This window comes from Typopeltis vanoorti, chromosome 14 (assembly GCF_054136105.1).
Source record: "Typopeltis vanoorti isolate ZY-2024b chromosome 14, IOZ_Tvanoo_1.0, whole genome shotgun sequence".
Lineage (NCBI taxonomy): Eukaryota > Metazoa > Arthropoda > Arachnida > Uropygi > Thelyphonidae > Typopeltis > Typopeltis vanoorti.
In genome coordinates, this window is record NC_143562.1 from 76,244,435 (window position 1) to 76,263,287 (window position 18,853).

Sequence of the window (18,853 nt, forward strand, 5' to 3'; positions counted from 1 at the left end):
TTAGGGTTAGTATTGGGAGGGATAAACACACACAGATTTACACCTTCATGTCTGCTTTGGAATTCTTTACTTCTCAATGCCTCCATAACATGATCAACAGCAGTGATACTTTTTGTTTAAATGAAAAGAGATAGATTTATTATTCCATTGTATATAATGCTGCATTTACATTGATAAGGGCTTTTCACTAAAAGTTGGTTCATCTATATGAAGGTGGAAGAGTTTCCTATTTTGTGGAGCATTCAGACTGGTTTGAGATACCTTCACTTTTCAGACATAATACATTCATCTCATAGTCTTTGTTGCTTTGGCATAATCTTAAAACCTACTCTTCCTTCCTAGTTGGTCTTTTCTTTTCTTTCCTTTTCATTTTTATCTGTATCAATTGTCTGTAGTATTGCAAGTATATTTAGCTCCCTTCTAATACCTCACATTTCTTTATCTATCATCCTTTGTATACTCCTTTTACTTTTCTTAGAAATTTAATCCCATCTGTTAGTATATTGTTTATCCTTTCTTATTGTTCAAAAAAAAAAAAAGAGGGGATATGATTGATACATATAAGTTGGTGAGGGGTTGTTACTAAATTAATATGGATGGGATTGTTCATAGAGTAGGAGGTGGCAAAGGTTGAATTAGAGGCCATCCCTAGAAATTGTATAAGGGTGTGAGTAGGAGAGTGAGAAACAGGTTCTTTCCATACAGAGTGATTGGTGAATGGAAAATGCATTACCTGAAAATGTTGAGTGGTTTAAGGCACATCATTTCATGATCTTTTTGCACGAGAAAATATAAATCTTCCACAATGATTCTTCTGACTCCATGCGGGTCGAATGTTAATAATAATAATATCTGTGCACAATATAAGTCCAGATGTGGACTTATCAAAGCCTTGTGAGGAGGGGAAGGGAGAATAATTTCCTTTTCTTAGTACAAGTTAGCATTTTCTTCAGTAGCATAGTTATCCAGTACAATATCTCAACCACCTTAATGATGTTCCACTTAAACATTAATTCTCTACTCACTATAACCAACAAGTTGCTGGATTCATCAACTGCTTAAGGGAAATTCCCATCAATATAATACTTTGCCAACATTGTCCTCAGTCCAAAATGCATTAAGTTTTATTTAGAAACATTTCACTGACACTCATTACCAGGACTTGAAAAATGCACTTATCTGCTTGTCTGTGACAATAAGAATTTTTAGTTGACAAGTAAAAAAATCAGCAGTGTAATCATCAATTTTATTCATGTAATGCCAATTCTGTGACATGTTTTATGTGGTAAAGCTTTTTTATATATATTTTTACCTTATCGTGGCTACTTATTCTATGCTGGTCATTACAAACACATCTGTTTTGTTGATTATCACTGACTTTATTGTAATGGAATATGATTAATGAGAGGATATGTAAGAATCGTAAAAATCTTTAAAGATAACTCAGGCTGTGAAGTATCAAGCTAACTGGTAATAGTTTTTTTTTTAATATATGTATTATTTATTATTTAACTATAGTATTAAAAAAATAGATGAGCAGTGGAAAAGTGATAAAAATTTTAATTTTTCAAAATTTTTCTAAAACAATATTTTTTAAAAATATTGTCCACTTAATGCATTGTACACCTAGATTTCATTCCTTTCTGGTGCCTCTGCTATCCTTCTCATTCCTCACCTAGTCTCTATCCGAAACCACTCTCACCAGAAATGTTTTGCTGTTATTGTAGAAATTTGTTAAGTATTATTCTTATATTTAAAATGATATTATTTTTGTATTTTACAGATGGTGAACGTTCTTTTTCTTCAGACAGTCTTGCAGGCAAGATTCCAGAAAAATATTATCTAGTCCAAAATAATGATCTTGTACTTGTACGGTACTTGTTGATTTATGCTAATTATTCCAGTACTGCTAATCCAAGGTGAATAATTTAATTTATAGATAATTATTTACTGCCTAGCTGTAATTTTTGTTTTGTTGAATGGATAATCATTATTGTTCCTTGTAATGAAACATGATTATTGAATTATTGTATTTACCCATAATATTTTTAATGAAACAACATTCAATTTTTAGTAAATATATATATATATATATATAGATACACACATGCATACACACTGGTGACCAAAACCCAAGGACAAACACTATTTCTGAAGATTATAACTATAAATTCAGCTGAATCAGTTTGTGGCAGTTTGTGTAACTCACATTTTGAGTAGAAAGTGGGTATAAATTCAAATTTTTGAATCAAGCACGAAGCGATTGCATGGTAGCACTGAACAGGATAAAAGACAAAAGACTGCACTAAGTTAATTGTGTTTGAAGAAAGCTCTTTTTGTGAAGGAATAAAGTTGCAAAATTGGTTGTATTGTAATGATATCAAAGAAATCATCTAGATGATTTCATGTAGGGAAGAATTATTGGAAAACTTGAAGAAGGCTGCAGAATTACTGATATTGCAAGTGAGATTGAAATCTCACATAATGTATCCAGGCTCTGGGCAGCATTTCAAACCAATGGAATGTGTTTCAGACATTTCCTAAGAGATTGCCCTAGCTTTACCATGGAGCATGAAGACAGATTTTTGGTTATAACAGCAAAACATAATTGATGCATCATTGCAGGTCAGCATGCAAGTCGGCTCCATTCAAGTAGAGGTAAGCAGATATCTCGACAAACTGTGGCAAGATGTCTGCGACAAGTAGGTCTATTCCTAAAGTATTCCTAAAGGCCTATGGTCTGTGTCCCTTAACCACAGCTTATCATATGGCACATTTTCAGCAGTGTTTTGTTCAATTTTTATGGATACAAGACACCAATGGACTAATGTACTCTTTAAAGATGAGAGTCATTTTAATCTTTCTTCCAATTCTAGTTGACACTTGATCTGACATGAAAGTGATACATCGCAAGAATTTTCTTGAAACGGATAGATACGGCAATGGGTCATGGTGTTCGGAGACATTATGCTTAATGGATGCAACGAGTTACAAGTGCTGGAAAAAGGGACTATTAATCGCGAATGATACGAGGTGCTATCAAAAAGTTTCGAGACTAGGTTTGTAACCCGCCAACAGATGGCAGCACAAGACTGAACGCACAGTCACAGGGATCACCTATCTTCATAAGTCAGTGTGCCAAAAGACATTGTCCTGTATACATCGGGAGCTGTGCAACTGATGCTATTCTGACCACCTGTGTTACCACATCTGCGATTTCATCATGGACAGCAAGTTAGAAGAGCAAACGTGAATTTTTTCAAACCGGTAATGATCAAGAATCATTATCGGTGACGAAACTTGGGTGTATGGGTACAACCCTGAGACGAAGCAACAGTCTTCACAGTGGAAGAGCCCATCATCTCCATGACCGTAAAAGGTGAGGCAGGTCCGCAGCTCAACCAAGTGCATGCTCATAGTCTTTTTCGACATTCGCAGCATTGTGCATCGAGAATTCGTACACAGGGGCCAGACCGTCAATAGCGAGTTCTACGGCCAGGTTTTAAGGCATCTGAGGGCAGACTTTCGGCAAAAGCGACCAGATCTGTGACGTGCAAAAAAACTGGATGCTCCACTACGATAATGCACCCTGTCACCGAGCTCTCCTCACACATGAGTTTCTCGCCAGAAACATGATCTAACTTCCGCACCTGCCCTACTCGCCAGATTTGGCTCCTGCAGACTTTGCCCTCTTCCCGAAGATGAAGATCCAGCTCAAAGGTCACCATTTTGACACCATTGCAGAGATGCAGTGCGAATCGCAGAAGGTGCTTGACATTCTTCGAAAAGAAGACTTCCAGGACACATTCCAGAAGTGGCAAGAATGCTGGGAGCGCTGTATTGATATGCAAGGGGACTATTTTGAAGGTGATAGTGTGTAAACATAGATAAATAAAGTAATTTCTCATAAACAGAGTTAGTCTCGTAACTTTTTGATACCACCTCGTATTGCAATGAAGTTCTTCAATGTCATGTTTGATTGTTCCATGGTGCTGTACATGAAGGATTCGTTTTTACGGATGATAGTGCTACACCACATGGTACACGAACAGGGGAGATACTTTTGAAGACCAAAGATATTAATCGAATTGAGTAGCCAGCATGTTCTCCAGATCTCAACCCCATAGAACACATTTGGGAGGCAACTCAAAATCCTCCTCCAGAAAACAAACAAGTTCTTATCCTTGCTCTACTAAAGGAGGAGTGGCCCAGTTTGCCCCAAGAACTTCTGAATCACTTTGTGGTAAGCATTGTACGACATTGTGAGAGCTGTATTGTAGTTCAGAGTGGACATATTCCATACTGAAATGTCTCTGGATGGTTTTCTGTAAGCACTATATATCAATTCCTTTAACTATGTCCTTACGAAATGTGTAACTTTGCTAAAATATTGCAAAATTATTCAAATTAAGTGGATATTGAATCCAACATTATTTCAAAGCTGAATAGAGAAACTACAAGAGCTTCATGCCGAATATCGAAACTATAAAAGTTTCAGCAGATCCAAGCATAAGCAAACCTTTCATGGGGCAACTCGTAGTAAAGGTAGAGTAAGCTCTGATCACTATCCTTAGTATTTCCTATAATGTAAAACACATCTCCTGGCCGACATGTATGATGTTATACATTATGGGGGGGTCACTACCCAGACCGGTTTCAACCTTTGTTGGGGTCTCATCAATGGGAGCCAGACCCAGATGTAAATACTCAGGTTGAAGTGATGCAGAACTTATCCTTTACCATATGAGTTGCCAAAAAAAAAAAGGTGTCACATCACAAAAGGCACCAAGAATCACTGAAAAAGAGAGCCAAAAGGCTTCACTTCATCATTGCAAAATTATCCAAATTATTTATATAATTTGAATAATTTTGCATCGCCAAAGTGAAGCCTTTTGGCTCTCTTTTTCACCATATTGCAATTTAATTTGTAGGGAATTTATAACACATTTTTTGTGTAATATAATTTGTTAGTATGCTGGCAAGAAATTTATGTCCACATTTGTCTATAGCTATGAAAATTTTTTCATATACAAGTAAAAATGTAGTTTGTCCTTATCTTTTGGACACCACTGTGTATGTATACACACACACACACACACACACACACAGGGTGACCATAATTAAACTTCCCCTATTCAGAGCTTTATGTAGCTTCATCTAACAACCAGAATGTCAAGGATTACACAAAAAATAATTTTAGTTTGAAAAGTCACTGCTAAGGACAGATATGGTACCATATAATATTTAAAAAAATGCATTACAATGGACAGGCAAATGAATAACAATGACTAAACTGAAATGAAAGATTACTTTTATGTGTTGCACTTATGATAGCCAAGCAATAAAACATTTAATGTCAGTTTAATTTAACAGTAATTACTGTATTGCAGTTACGTGAGCTTAAGTGTTGTCACAACCTGTTGCACAACTTGAGCACATTAAGTTCACCCATGCAATAGAGGACCTCATTCAGTGTGGCTGTTGTTCTTGTGAACCAGAAATTACATACTATACACAGCATTCTCAATAGCAGAATGGGACATGTATGAAGAAATGTTTGTCACACCCTGTGATACCTTGTCCTTTAAGCCTGCCAAGTTCAAGATACTGCCATGATAGACATTAGCCTTCAGGGTAACCCCACAACCAAAAATTGCATGGAGTAATATCAGGGGGAGCAAGGTGGCCATACAACTGAAGTGACTAATCACTCTTTCTTCGTGAAGTGATGCTGTAGAAACACTGCACCAGTCTTGCAATGTGGAGAGGTGCTCTATCTTGCATAAAAATGGTCTCTTCTAGAGATCATTGTCTGAACTTGCGAAATGACAAAACTGTTCAGCATATCGCAGTATTTCCATGCAGTAATGGAACAAGTTACTGGTCCTGTCAGAGTGATGTCCTCAAAAAAGAATGGCCCTATTATAAAATCTGCTGTGAAGCCACACAAATGGTAATTTTTGGCGAATGTAATGGGAGAGTTCCTGGAGTGCATGGAGTGATTCAGAAGTCCAAATTCAACAATTTTGGGTGTTTACAGTCCATTCAGATAAAAATGTGCCTCATCTCCTCACAGATTATTCCAAGGTCAAGCATTGTTGAATTCCAGTCTGACCAGAAATGTCAGAGCAAATGTCAGTCGCTTATCTTGATCATCGTGTAGCAGCTGCTCTATGCGGCTGATCTTGTAAGGATAAAATGTAATAATTTTGCACAAGACTCCATTCCAAGGTATATCAAATTATCATTGTACTACACGGGCACTGCTGCTACCAGCAATATTTCCATTTGATCTCTTGACAGTTGTGGTGGCAACTTCTTCAGTTACCTATGGTTGCACTGGTTTCCATCCTCTGCTAGGCTGAACTTCCAAAGATCCTGTTTCTTCAAACTTCTGAATCATCATTTGATTCTTTAGAGAAACTCGTGACAGTAAGATTATAATATATAGACACGTTTCCACAAGAATATTATATTTTAATTTGCCAAATATTTCAGTCTGAAAATAACAGACTATCTTCAGTGGCTACATTAGGAACAGTTTTTTAACAAGTTGGAATACCAACAATTGATCATTCAAAAGTAGAACGAGCCATGTGATGTTATATCACTAAGTATTAAAGAGAGGAAAACATTTTTTATCAGAATAATGATTAAATTAAAGATATTAATTCACAAATTCATATAATAATCTTAATTTATAAATAACATTAAACTAATGTAAGAATTAAAGTCTAAATTTAAAAAAATAAATAAATAAATAAAAATAATAATAATTATATATATATTAATGTGTTATCCTGATTAAACTTTCCCATATTTTTGATAAAGATATACAGTCATTTCGATTCAAGTTAGGGCATTGAAGTAAGGCCTCGGCACTTTCTTTAAATAAACGTTCAAATTTATAGTGACATCTGTGTAGGAGACTAGTCTTGGACCAGAGGATGTTGTGGCTTGTCTCTATTCTGTGCTGAGCCAATCCAGACTTATCGGATATGTTGTGCTGAATGTATGATTGATGTTCCTGAATTCTTTTTTCTATAGAGCATCCTGTTTGTCCAAAGTAGGACAGATTGCAGTTACAAGGAATTTGTTTAGCTTCCAAGAAGCAAAAGAAAATCAGTGACTTTTTTACAAACATACAAAACTTTTTTTGTGTTATTTTTTGAAACTTTTTTTGTGTTGTGTATAAGAAAGTGATATTTTTTACGCAAATTAAGTTATACTGAACTATGCAATTTTATTAAATCAGAATCCTCAACAATACAAGTACATACAAATTAAATTTTTTACTAAAATAAACTTGTGTACTGTATTATTTTTTAAGTTTTACATTACAGTACATTAACTTTTTTTCTATCAGTTACTTCATTTATTTACAGAATTAATTAATGTACCCTTAGAATCTGATTATTTTTGTCTTAAACGCTAGTTATTGTTGTCTCTTGGGGGGAAAATTCTCTAATACGAACTTTTTGCTAATCCGAACGAGCATGGTTTTTATCAGTTTGGATTAGCGAGATACCACTGTACTTGCATAAATCTTACCAGGAACACTCAGTAGGGAAATACCTCTGTAATTCTCACATTCAGTTTTATTTCCCTTTTTATATATGGGTACTATGAGAGCTCTACTCCAATCATCTGGAATTTATCCCTCTGTCCAGGCCTTCTGAACTACGCAGTGCAGCCACTGTAAGACTTCCATACCACCATACTTCATTATTTCTGGTCGAATATCATCTACTCCTACTGCCTTTCGACATTTCAAGCTTTTAATGACTTTTTCTACTTCAAGTATGGATATATATTCCTGACTGTATGCCTGTTGAGTGTTTTTTTTCCACTGTGTTATCACTGCTTGTTTTATTTAGCAATTTTTCGAAGTAATTACTCCATACTTCAAGGATATCTTTTTTCTCCCGTTTTCATGTCACTTTTATCATCCCTAACTCCTTTTACAGCATTCTTTCCTCCATTTCTAAACTTCTTCAACAACCTCCAGAATATTTTGCCACCTTCTTGATATTTATTTTCTATGTTCTTGCCAAAGTCCTTCCATGACTTTTATTTAGCTGGTTTTACACAGTGTTTAGCTTTCTTACATTTGTCTCTGTATTCTCTAAGAGGACAAGCTGACATTGCCAGAAACTTTTGATATGCTTTCTTCTTTTCCTTCACTGCCTCTTTAACTTCCTGTGTTCGCCATGGAGTTCTGATTTTTCTATCCTGGCAGACAACCTCTTCACATGCCTCTCTGGCTAAATCAATCAGGATTTTCTTCAAGGCTTACCACTGAATCTCCAAGGTTTGGAGATTCAGTGGTAAGCCTTGAAGAAAAAACTCTTTCAAACTCTTTCATTTTTTCTTCAATAATCTTTGTGTATTTTAGTCTACAGTTCACATCTGAGAGCTGCTCAACTTTTATTCTCTTTAAAACTTTCTTACATGTTATTCTTTTCAACATGAAATTCAATTTTATCCTGCTCAAGACTAAATAGTGATCACTTCCAATTTCAAATCCTCTGTACACTCTGGTGTCCTGCACCAGAGAGAAAACATCACTCCACAATAACATAGTCAATGAGACTTTTCTTATTCCTTGCCTTTTCTCTCCATGTGAATTTGTGCAAATTTTTATGTTGGAACATGGTGTTAGTAATAACCAATCCATGTCCTGAGCAGAAATCCAACAGGTATTTGCCATTATTATTAGCTATGCTCTTTTCTCCAAATTTTCCCAAAATATTTTTGTATGTCTGACAATCATTTCCTATTCTGCTATTTAGATCCCCAACAAGGACCAACTTTTCCTTTTTCATTGTGTCAGATGCTTTCTCTAAAGCCTCAAAAAAATTCCTCCATTGCTACCTTTGTTGAACCTTCTGTGGGACCATAGACACAAATAAGTCTCATTGTCCAGTTCCCCATTCTGATATTTGCCCACATCACTCTACTTGAGACTGACTGCCATTCAAGAAGATTAGCCTCGTATTTAGTGTTGAATACTATGGCTACTCCTTCTTTTCCTTGATTGTGATTGTCTGAATATAACATTTTGTATTTATTGGTCAGAAAGGTGTCACCATGTTTTGTGTTTTTTGTTTCAGTCACCCCTATTATTTCGATCTGGTACTTATCTAATTCCTCAGCTAGCTCCATTTCTTTGCCATTCAGGCTTCTTATGTCGATAGTACCGATCTTTAACTCTGGTGATGTTGAGTTGGAGTGTTTTTTCAAATTTGTTCCAGTAGTTGAGTTTTCGCTGTTCACCCTGGTTCCCTGGTGAAAACAACGAGGCCTTGTTTAACTGGACGACCCCAGCTGGCATGAAATTTTGTCATGTTGTATTACTATCATTTTGTATTTTGGTTTAAGCTAATAAGAATACAATTTGGTCGGCTAAATCCCAAATTGCCAGCCCATCCTCGTTCGTTCAGTATCCAGGTAGATAACCAACAGGGTGCACCACAAGAAGGTGAGGATTGGACATTAGGTCAGAAGCCCTGATCGGTTCTCCGCATTCCTTTAAAGGCTATGTGGAGGTCTGCTCTCAGTTATACAGCTTTGACCCTATAATAATAATAAAAAATGAACTTGAAGTTGCTCAGACCTCAGATTCGAAGATATTAGCATTAAACATGGAACTTTCCAAGGTGATTCCTTGTCACCATTGCTCTTCGACATTTCTTTGATACCTTTGTGTATGATTTTGAAGAAAGCAAAACTTGGATATGAAATTCCTAAACATAATATTAAAATTTTCCATCAGAAACTGAAGTTGCCAAAGAGCTAAAACAAAGAATTATAGCGACTTCACAGAAAATTAAAAGATATGAAGCAAGAATAAACCAATATATACAAAGTATACAACCAACATCAATTCTTTAAGTCTCTCCAGAGAAATCCAAATGCAAACAATCATTCAGCAAAAAAAGAAGAAACACTCAAATTTTGGAAGTCAATCCGGGATAATCCTATCGAACATAATAAAGATGCCTCATGGATTAAGGAAATAAAACAAATACAAAATGTCATTATCACTGAAGAAATGGTCAGTGCACAACCCAGAAAATTAAGAAAACTGGAGTGCACCTGGCAATGATGAACTACATGGATTTTGGTTAAAGCATCTAACCAGTCTACATAATCGAATGACAGAACAATTTAATTAATTAATTTAACAATTAATTAATTAAATTAATTGTTGCAGTCAGGCTCAGTGGAAGACTGAATGATATCTGGACGCACTTTTCACTTCATGTGGTGCGGACCCAAGTAACTATCATCCAATAACATGCCTACCAACTATGCTTACTGTTCACTGCAATCATATCAAATTCCATATACCACTGCTTTTCAGATTTATCCAATTGAACAAGAAGGCAATTTTTAAAAATCTAGAGGAACAAAAGACCATATCCTTATTAATAAAATGATCCTCAGAAATTCAAAAAGATGAAAAACTAACTTAAACATGTTGAAAGTTTATTTTTCACTTGGTTAGAGTATAATAAAATTAGTTTAATCCTTTATCCAAGTGTGAGCAAACAAAGTTTGTGCCTGAAAGTATCTTCAGGACTGGGGTAAGGTGGTACAACACCAGGGCAACTCGTTGCAAAGGTGGATTGTTTTGCATTATAGGAGATACTGAGATAGGAGTGTTGGTAGCTTGCTCCACCTTTGCAACGAGTTGCCCTGGTGTTGTACCACCTTACCCCAGTCCTGAAGATACTTTCAGGCGCAAACTTTGTTTGCTCACACTTGGATAAAGGATTAAACTAATTTTATTATACTCTAACCAAGTGAAAAATAAACTTTCAACATCTTTCTCTAAATCCAGAGTAATTTATTAAAAAAGGGTGGCACACCATTTGGCAACTCCTATAGGTAGAGATGACTTGCTAATGCTTCTGCCTGGTATCTCCACTTGGGCCTGGCTCCCATTGAAGAGACCTCAATAAAGGTCGAAACTAGTCTGGGTAGTGGCCCTTCCCTTAATGCATAACATTAGACATATCCGCAAGGAGATGTGTTTTGTATTATAGGAGATACTGAGATAGGAGTGTTGGTAGCTTGCTCCACCTTTGCAGCGAGTTGCCCTGGTGTTGTACCACCTTACCCCAGTCCTGAAGATACTTTCAGGCGCAAACTTTGTTTGCTCACACTTGGATAAAGGATTAAACTAATTTTATTATAACTTAAACATGGCATGGATAGACTATACGAAAGCATTCGATTCTCTCCCACACTCCTGGATCCTAAAATCACTACAAATATTTGGAATTAGCAAAAACATACATTAATTTCTGGCTGCTGCTATGAAATCATGGAAAACAACTTTAATAGTCAATAATGAACGATTTGGAGATATTAGCATTAAACATGGAATTTTCCAAGATGATTCCTTCTCACCATTGCTCCTCAACATTTCTTTCATATCTTTGTCTATCATTTTGAAGAAAAAACATTGAATGACTTGTAGTTATATGGAATATTGGCACAGCAAATAGACTCTTTACTGAACACAGTTCATATTTTCAGTCAGGACATCGAAATGGAATTTGGTTTAGGTTAATATGCAATTTTATCTATTAAATGAGGAAAAATTAATGACGTTAACAATTTTAATTTTGATCAAGAGAAATATATAAAAGAAATTTCAACTAATGAACACTACAAATACCTTGGAATATTAGAAGCCAGTGATATTCTCCACTCGACAGTTAAACAACAGGCAGCAGCAGCAGAATACACCAAAAGAGTTAGGAATATTCTGAAAACAAAACTAAATGGATTAAACACAATCAGAGCAATGAACTCTTGGGCTATACCTGTGATCCAGTATATGGCTACCATAATAGATTGGACAAAAGAAGACCTGGACAAGTTGGACTGCAAAACTAGAAAATTAATGACTATGCATCATGCATTACATCCACAAAGTGATGTTGACCATTTGTACCTACCAAGGAGAATAGGTGGGCAGGTCTGCTGCAAGTGAGACAGACTGTGAAAGAAGAAGAAATTAGTTTAAAAAGTTACATCGACAATAGCTCTGAGCAAAATGCTTCAAGCAATTACACAAGAGGGCCTTCTAAAAGCAACAGGAAACAAAGCCAATTACAAAAAGGAACAGCAAAATAACCGGTATGTGTGCTGGAAAAATAAACCCTTGCAGTAAACCTAATTTCTTCTAGATGCTGAGGAAAAAATTGACATGACTGGGATGTTGCAATGGCTACAATATGAATATATTAAAAAAGAAACAGAAGGATTTATTCTAGCAGCTCAAGAACAGGCATTACAAACTAATTCAATCAAAACAAAAATTTTGAGCATCAATAATAATACAAATGCAGATCATGTGATCAGAAAGATGAGACTGTAGAACTTCTAATCAGTACTTGCAGCAAGGTAGCTCACACTGATTATGAATACTGCCAAGATCAAGTGGCCAAAATAATTTATTGGCATGTATGCAAAAAATATGGTTTTCCTACTTCTGATAACTGGTGGCAGCATGAAATAGAGACCGCATTGGAAAATGAAACAGCAAAAATTCTCTGGGACTTTAGAATACACACTAATTGGAATCTGGAACACAATAGATATGATATTGCTGTACACAGTGATAACAACGTTAATGACAAAGAACTGGAAAAAATTACTAAATATGAAAATCTGGCAATCGAAGTTTGCTGGCTGTGGCTTAAACACACCAAAGTCATCCCAGTATCAGTGCACTTGGTGCAATTTCATAAAAGCTATCCAATTATTTATAAGAATTAACATCAAAGAAGTGACCCCATATGATCTACAAAAAATGGCATCACTTGGAACAGTCCATATTTTACAATGCTTCCTGACAGACTATTCTTAGATTCTTTGGCAGAATCTGAATTGCTCTCTATCAACAGTCAGATTGTTGTTTAAAAGATATCTTATTTTGACTGTGTATCAGTTATGTGAAATCAAACAATAATAAATGAACTTGAAGTTGCTCAGACCCTCTCAGAATTTTGATGTTGAAAAAAATGTCTGTGTTGCTCCAAATATGATGAGAGGAATATATTCAACTGCTCCTGACTTTTATTACAATTTCAAGTTAGTTACAATTTCAAATAGATATCTTAATCAGATAACTACCCAAATTTATAGCAGATTTTTGAACTCATGTACTCATTAATCTCAGTTTTTCTCTCAACATTTGAGTGAATAAAGCATTGTGGAAGAATCACTTATGCATTTCCACTTTTTTTTTTTTATTACAGTGCTTTATAAAAGCTTCGTACAAAAAAAAAAACCTATGGAGTGAATTTTTTCTCTTAATTTTAAAAAGCCAACAACTGCTGATAAACATTTTTTGTGTGTGGTCAGTTATAGCAGATTTTTGAACTCATGTACTCATTAATCTCAGTTTTTCTCTCAACGTTTGAGTGAATAAAGCATTGTGGAAGAATCGCTTATGCATTTCCACTTTTTTTTTTTATTACAGTGCTTTATAAAAGCTTCGTACAAAAAAAAAAACTATGGAGTGAATTTTTTCTCTTAATTTTAAAAAGCCAACAACTGCTGATAAACATTTTTTGTGTGTGGTCAGTTATAGCAGATTTTTGAACTCATGTACTCATTAATCTCAGTTTTTCTCTCAACGTTTGAGTGAATAAAGCATTGTGGAAGAATCGCTTATGCATTTCCACTTTTTTTTTTTATTACAGTGCTTTATAAAAGCTTCGTACAAAAAAAAAAAAACTATGGAGTGAATTTTTTCTCTTAATTTTAAAAAGCCAACAATTGCTGATAAACATTTTTTGTGTGTGGTCAGTTATCATACACAAAATATTGCAGACTCTATAGCAAAATCTATTAGTAGTAATGTGTGTGTGTGTGTGTGTGTGTGTGTGTGTGTGTGTGTGTGTGTGTGTGTGTGTGTGTGTGTGTGTGAACTAGAGGTAAGTCAGATAGATGACGAGTAAAAGCTGGTTTGGTAGCTTTATAGTTAGACTCTCAATAGATGTTAACCAACTTCCTCTCATGTTTTTATAGGTTTAGAAGAGTAATAATGGATGCCAGAGAATACCAGTTATGACAGTATTAAAAGAGCCATAAGGCCCTTTTATACATTATCTGACAGATTTTATCTTTGAGATAATGGCTGGTGTGAGGAATCATCAGTTATTAAAATTTCCTATTCTAAGGAGCATCAAGAATTTTGGATGGCTTTTTTGGCATCTCCCCAAATGTGAATATTGCATTCTAAGATTGGATGGAGTTAGGATTTATATAGGATTATCTCAAGTTTTTTGGCAGAGACTTATACATGTGATGTAATAGTGCCATGAAAGGTGAATACCATCCTGACAAATGTATTGAAATGAAATTATTTTGATTTGATTAGAAAAAAAAAAAAAGCTGTTAAAAATTAATTCAGTCTAAAAGAACAGTCATTGTAAATAGTATGCACTATATTTCCTGAAAAGAACTTTGAAATTCAGCAACATCTAGCTTACCGGTAAATCGGTTAAATTTGCTTATCCAGAGGTGACTTTTTTTTTAGTTAGAATTTACTTTTCACTAGAGACTGTTTCATTATTAAAGAATAAATGTGCATCCATTATCAAAACATCAGATTTGGTTATCAAATCTTATTGCTTAACCAAAAAGAAATTTGATAAACAAGTTAGAGGGTAATGCTGAGAATTCTCTCCTTTTATTCTTGCTTGTGAACTTCTTCATAGAACATCTAGAATCCAAATTTCAAATCACTCCTACCCTGCCATTTGCTCTCTTGCCATTCGGAATCTTGATTCTTTCCATGTTCTGTAAATAATAATCATCTTTGCATTTCAAAATTTTCATGGAAGAAAAATTAATGACAGGCTTTTAAATTCTTATCATTTGTGAATGTGATGAAAACTTTTTTTATATACATCCCACCCATAATTGGTTGTAAACATATTTTATATTATGTTGATTAATTTAAGTGGTATAGATGAGAACACAGACTGATAAGAAAATAACTATTTATTAACTTATTGCTGATATTTTGCTGGTATTCTATCTGGCATCTTCAGAGCACAAAAACAGTTTTTCAGAGTATGCGAGACAACCACCATCTGGTATAAAGTCCTAATTAGGTGCCAACTATGTTGAGTATAAAAAAAAAAAAAAAAAAAGAGAGAGAGAAAGCAGGTATTCATTTGGCCTTAAGATGACTTTGTCTCCCAAATCTTTGGCAAATTTATACAGCCATACTTGTTGAGGTTTGGAGTATGTTTCAGGGCTTCCATTGATTCCAGGAACAATCTTTCTGACTTGTAAAAACTTCTGTTCAGCACTTTTGTTTTTTTCCAATCAATATCCTGTGTGCAAGGGTATCTAAAGCATGGTCTGTAGACCTGACTTGCCATAATGCCAGATATATTTTTTATGTTCACTCAGGCGGATTTCCACAGTTCTTCCTGTCTGTCCATAGGTTCGATGACACAAACAGGACACTTAATAGACTCCTAGATGTGATAAAGGAGAGATTCTGTCCTCTCTGCCACATAAAGGGTTGCATATCTTCATGCTGCAATGGAACTTGATCCCATGGCTTGTAGGTTGGAGATTATAGATGCTGTCTACTTAGTTAATGAAGTGATCTTTTTTTCTCTCAAAAGTGTGATTACAATTATTAAATGTTATCAAGTCATAGCATAGTATTACTTTAAAAATGTCATATTAATAAAATTATATTACCATTTTTTTTTATTTCTCTTTCTCTCTTTGCAACAGCACATCACTAAAGCAAAGCTGGTGGAAAAAAAACTGGTTCAGTATAGCACTAATATGTTATGTTGTTACATTAGCAGTCATTGGGTTGTCTACATCCCAGTTTTTGCAACATTTAAGAAAGAGTTTCTATTAAAGTTTCAAGAAAAATTTATTTTTCAAGTGCCTTCACACTGTTTCCAAAGTAAAAACATACTCTGTTGGCAAATAATGATACTGAGTAAGTTTTGTTAGAAATATTTGCTATATGAGGTTATTCTTTTATAAAAATGCAGAATCTGTATGTTTTATATATAAAATACATACCAGAAAAAAAAAAAAAAAGTTATATAATACCAAAGGTTTTTTTCTACCATGTGCCGAACATAAAAATTACATTAGGGTGCACAGTCTGCTTAGAGTAAGCAGACTGTGTATTAGTATTAGCTTAGTATTAACTTGCTTTCATATAGACTCCTACTGTTTATATCCCTTCATGTTTCAAGCTACCTACATATTTAATTTATTTTTAACAATTTCCACTTCTTGTATACAGTTTGTCTTACAATACCTAACAATAGTTCAAACCAAGCTCCATAATCAAAAAGCTATCTGAAGAAAATTTGTTTTAGCAAACTGTTTTCATTAACAATTTCTACAATCCCTATGAGTTTGCTGTAGCGATAATGGACTGTAATTTAATTTTGACAAGATAGTGTAATTTTTTAATAGCTTAAAATATTGACTTCCTAGTCATTTTAAATTTGCTTTTAATGCAATTGTATAGGACTTATTAGTCAGTTGCCATTATAAAGAACTTAAATAATTTTCATTTTAATTATGTATGCTAAGGTTGCCAGTATTTTTTATTCATTTTCTGTATATCAGGTATTTCAAAATGTTAAAGAATAAATGAATACTGTGATTACCCCTATGTTGTATTTATATTATATTTCAAATCTTACTCTTTAAACATCTGCAGTATTAGTATTATATGGTACCACTACAGAGTCCAGAGACTCATTACATACCTCTACTAAACTCATTTGCTATCAGGGTACTCGCAAATAATTCTGGCAACTCATTCACCTCTCTCCATGCAAAAAATCTAGTCCACATGTCCCTTACTAACCACACTTTTGCACAACTTCCATGAATGACCCCTAGTTCTCTGACTGTTGGTCATATATTGGAAAATGTCCTTTGCGTCAATTCTATGCAACATCTTTAATATCTCATAAGTTTCTATCATGTCCCCTCTTTTCTTCCTATCAACTAAACTTTGTAACCCACACACCTTCAATCTGTCCTCATAGGGAGGATTCCACAGACCTGTCGCCAACTAAGTCACTCGTCTTTGAATCATTTCTACCACCTCCTGATCCCCAAGAGATGACCAAATATGTACACATTATTCAAGATGCAGCCAAATCATAGCCTTATAAAGAGATAATAACATCTCTATCTTTACTTGTTAGCATATTTTTTAACATCAAAGTAATCATTTGAACTGTTTTACCAACTTTTGAAATATGCCTCTGAATTCCAACTTTGTCTGCCATTATCCCCAACTCCCTAGCCTCGTCAGTTTTCTGCCATCCAGTACCATCAAATGATACACTGTATGTAACTTTTTCAACACAAAGTGGATAACCTTACATTTTGCAACATTAAATTAATGATCATTATCATCTGCCAACAATGCTAATTTATTTAAATCATCCTACAAGATATCTACATCACCTTTATCACTGATATCCACCTCTTAAATATTTCTCTATATCATTCGTATACAAATTAAAGAGGAGTGGCCCTCTGAACCCTGAGGTAATCTACTAGTCAATCTCACAGTGCCGTCTCTAGGGGTATGTGGCACCCCTAGGCCAGTTTTATCAACGCATTGTAAGACGAGACAGATATCATAAAATTCTTTATTGTTAAAAGCAGTTTATAGTTATTGCCAAAAAAGTGTGTATATAGCATTTTGGGGGGGGGACACTGCTCATACCACGAACTCTTCGACTAATACTATTACTTTTCTTTTTATGGTGTTGGCATCTCCCAAAGCCATTGTGCTCCTAGGCCGGTGCCTCTTGTGCCTAAGCATAGAGCTGGTCCTGCACTCTCATTCTCCTAGATTCCACTCCAACATATACTACTCTCTGTTGTCTGTCATTTAGTCACCTTCCTATCCATGGTATTATTTTCATATTCATTCCCATTTGCTCCAACTTTTAAAATAGTTTTCCATGTGGTATTCTGTCGCATACCTTTGCAAAGTCCATTAGTATCATGGTGTAGTCATTTCCTTTATCCAACTGCACTGTCGTTTTATTATAGCATTTAAGTAAATTACTAAGATAGGATCTACCTTTTACAAACTGTGCTGTCCACTATACAGTATCTCATCCCTGTCCACCCACTGTTGGATTTTACCTTTAACCAACTTTTCCAATAGTATAACAGCCACTCCTGATATATAAATTGGTCTGTAGTTTGATACATCTGTCTTGGAGCCACCTTTATGCAGTGGAATTATCCTACTCTCCTTCCATTCCCCTGAAACTCTCTCAGAGCTGAGACTTAGATTGAACAACTTCATCAGAAGCAATGCCATTTCTCTTGTACATTCACTTGCTACAGTGGCTGACATACCATCCAGTTCTATTACTGTATTTACATTGATAGTTTTCAATATGCTGAACACCTCTTGTTCATCTACCTCAATTTTGATATTCATCTGTGCCATATCAGCAACTGCAAAATCTCTACCTGGATGATACACCTTTGCAAACTGATTACTCAGTAACTCAACTTTGTACTGCTCATGAGTATTCTATTCACCCTTTTCCTTATTCCCTCCACAGTGTTTTTTTTTTTCATCCCTTCCTTTATATCTCTACTCATCCCATTAATCCCCAGCTGTTTTTATCCTCCTGACCTTCTTCTAGTCTATTTCCCCATAGTTGAAGTCTTCTATAATAATTGATTGACTGGTGCTCATTGAGCTAATATGTGACATCTACATCTTCCAGTGGATCCTCTTAGCCAATACAGCAAGGGACAATATATTTGCCCTGTTGGCCTCTATTTC

The 18,853-nt window shown here is 34.9% G+C and overlaps 1 protein-coding gene across 3 annotated transcripts in view; it reads left to right on the forward strand.

The window, feature by feature from the left end:
* The window catches only part of Parp16 (Poly(ADP-ribose) polymerase 16), a 142,532-nt gene extending 125,839 nt beyond the window's left edge, over nt 1-16,693 (forward strand). For all 3 annotated transcript variants that reach the window (XM_090403659.1, XM_090403657.1, XM_090403660.1), the window contains 2 exons: nt 1,784-1,919; nt 15,784-16,693. In XM_090403659.1, the coding sequence (XP_090259785.1) occupies nt 1,784-1,919; nt 15,784-15,916 (269 nt within the window). In that variant the 3' untranslated portion in view covers nt 15,917-16,693. The remainder of the gene's footprint in view (nt 1-1,783; nt 1,920-15,783) is intronic.
* Nucleotides 16,694-18,853: the final 2,160 nt, after the last annotated feature.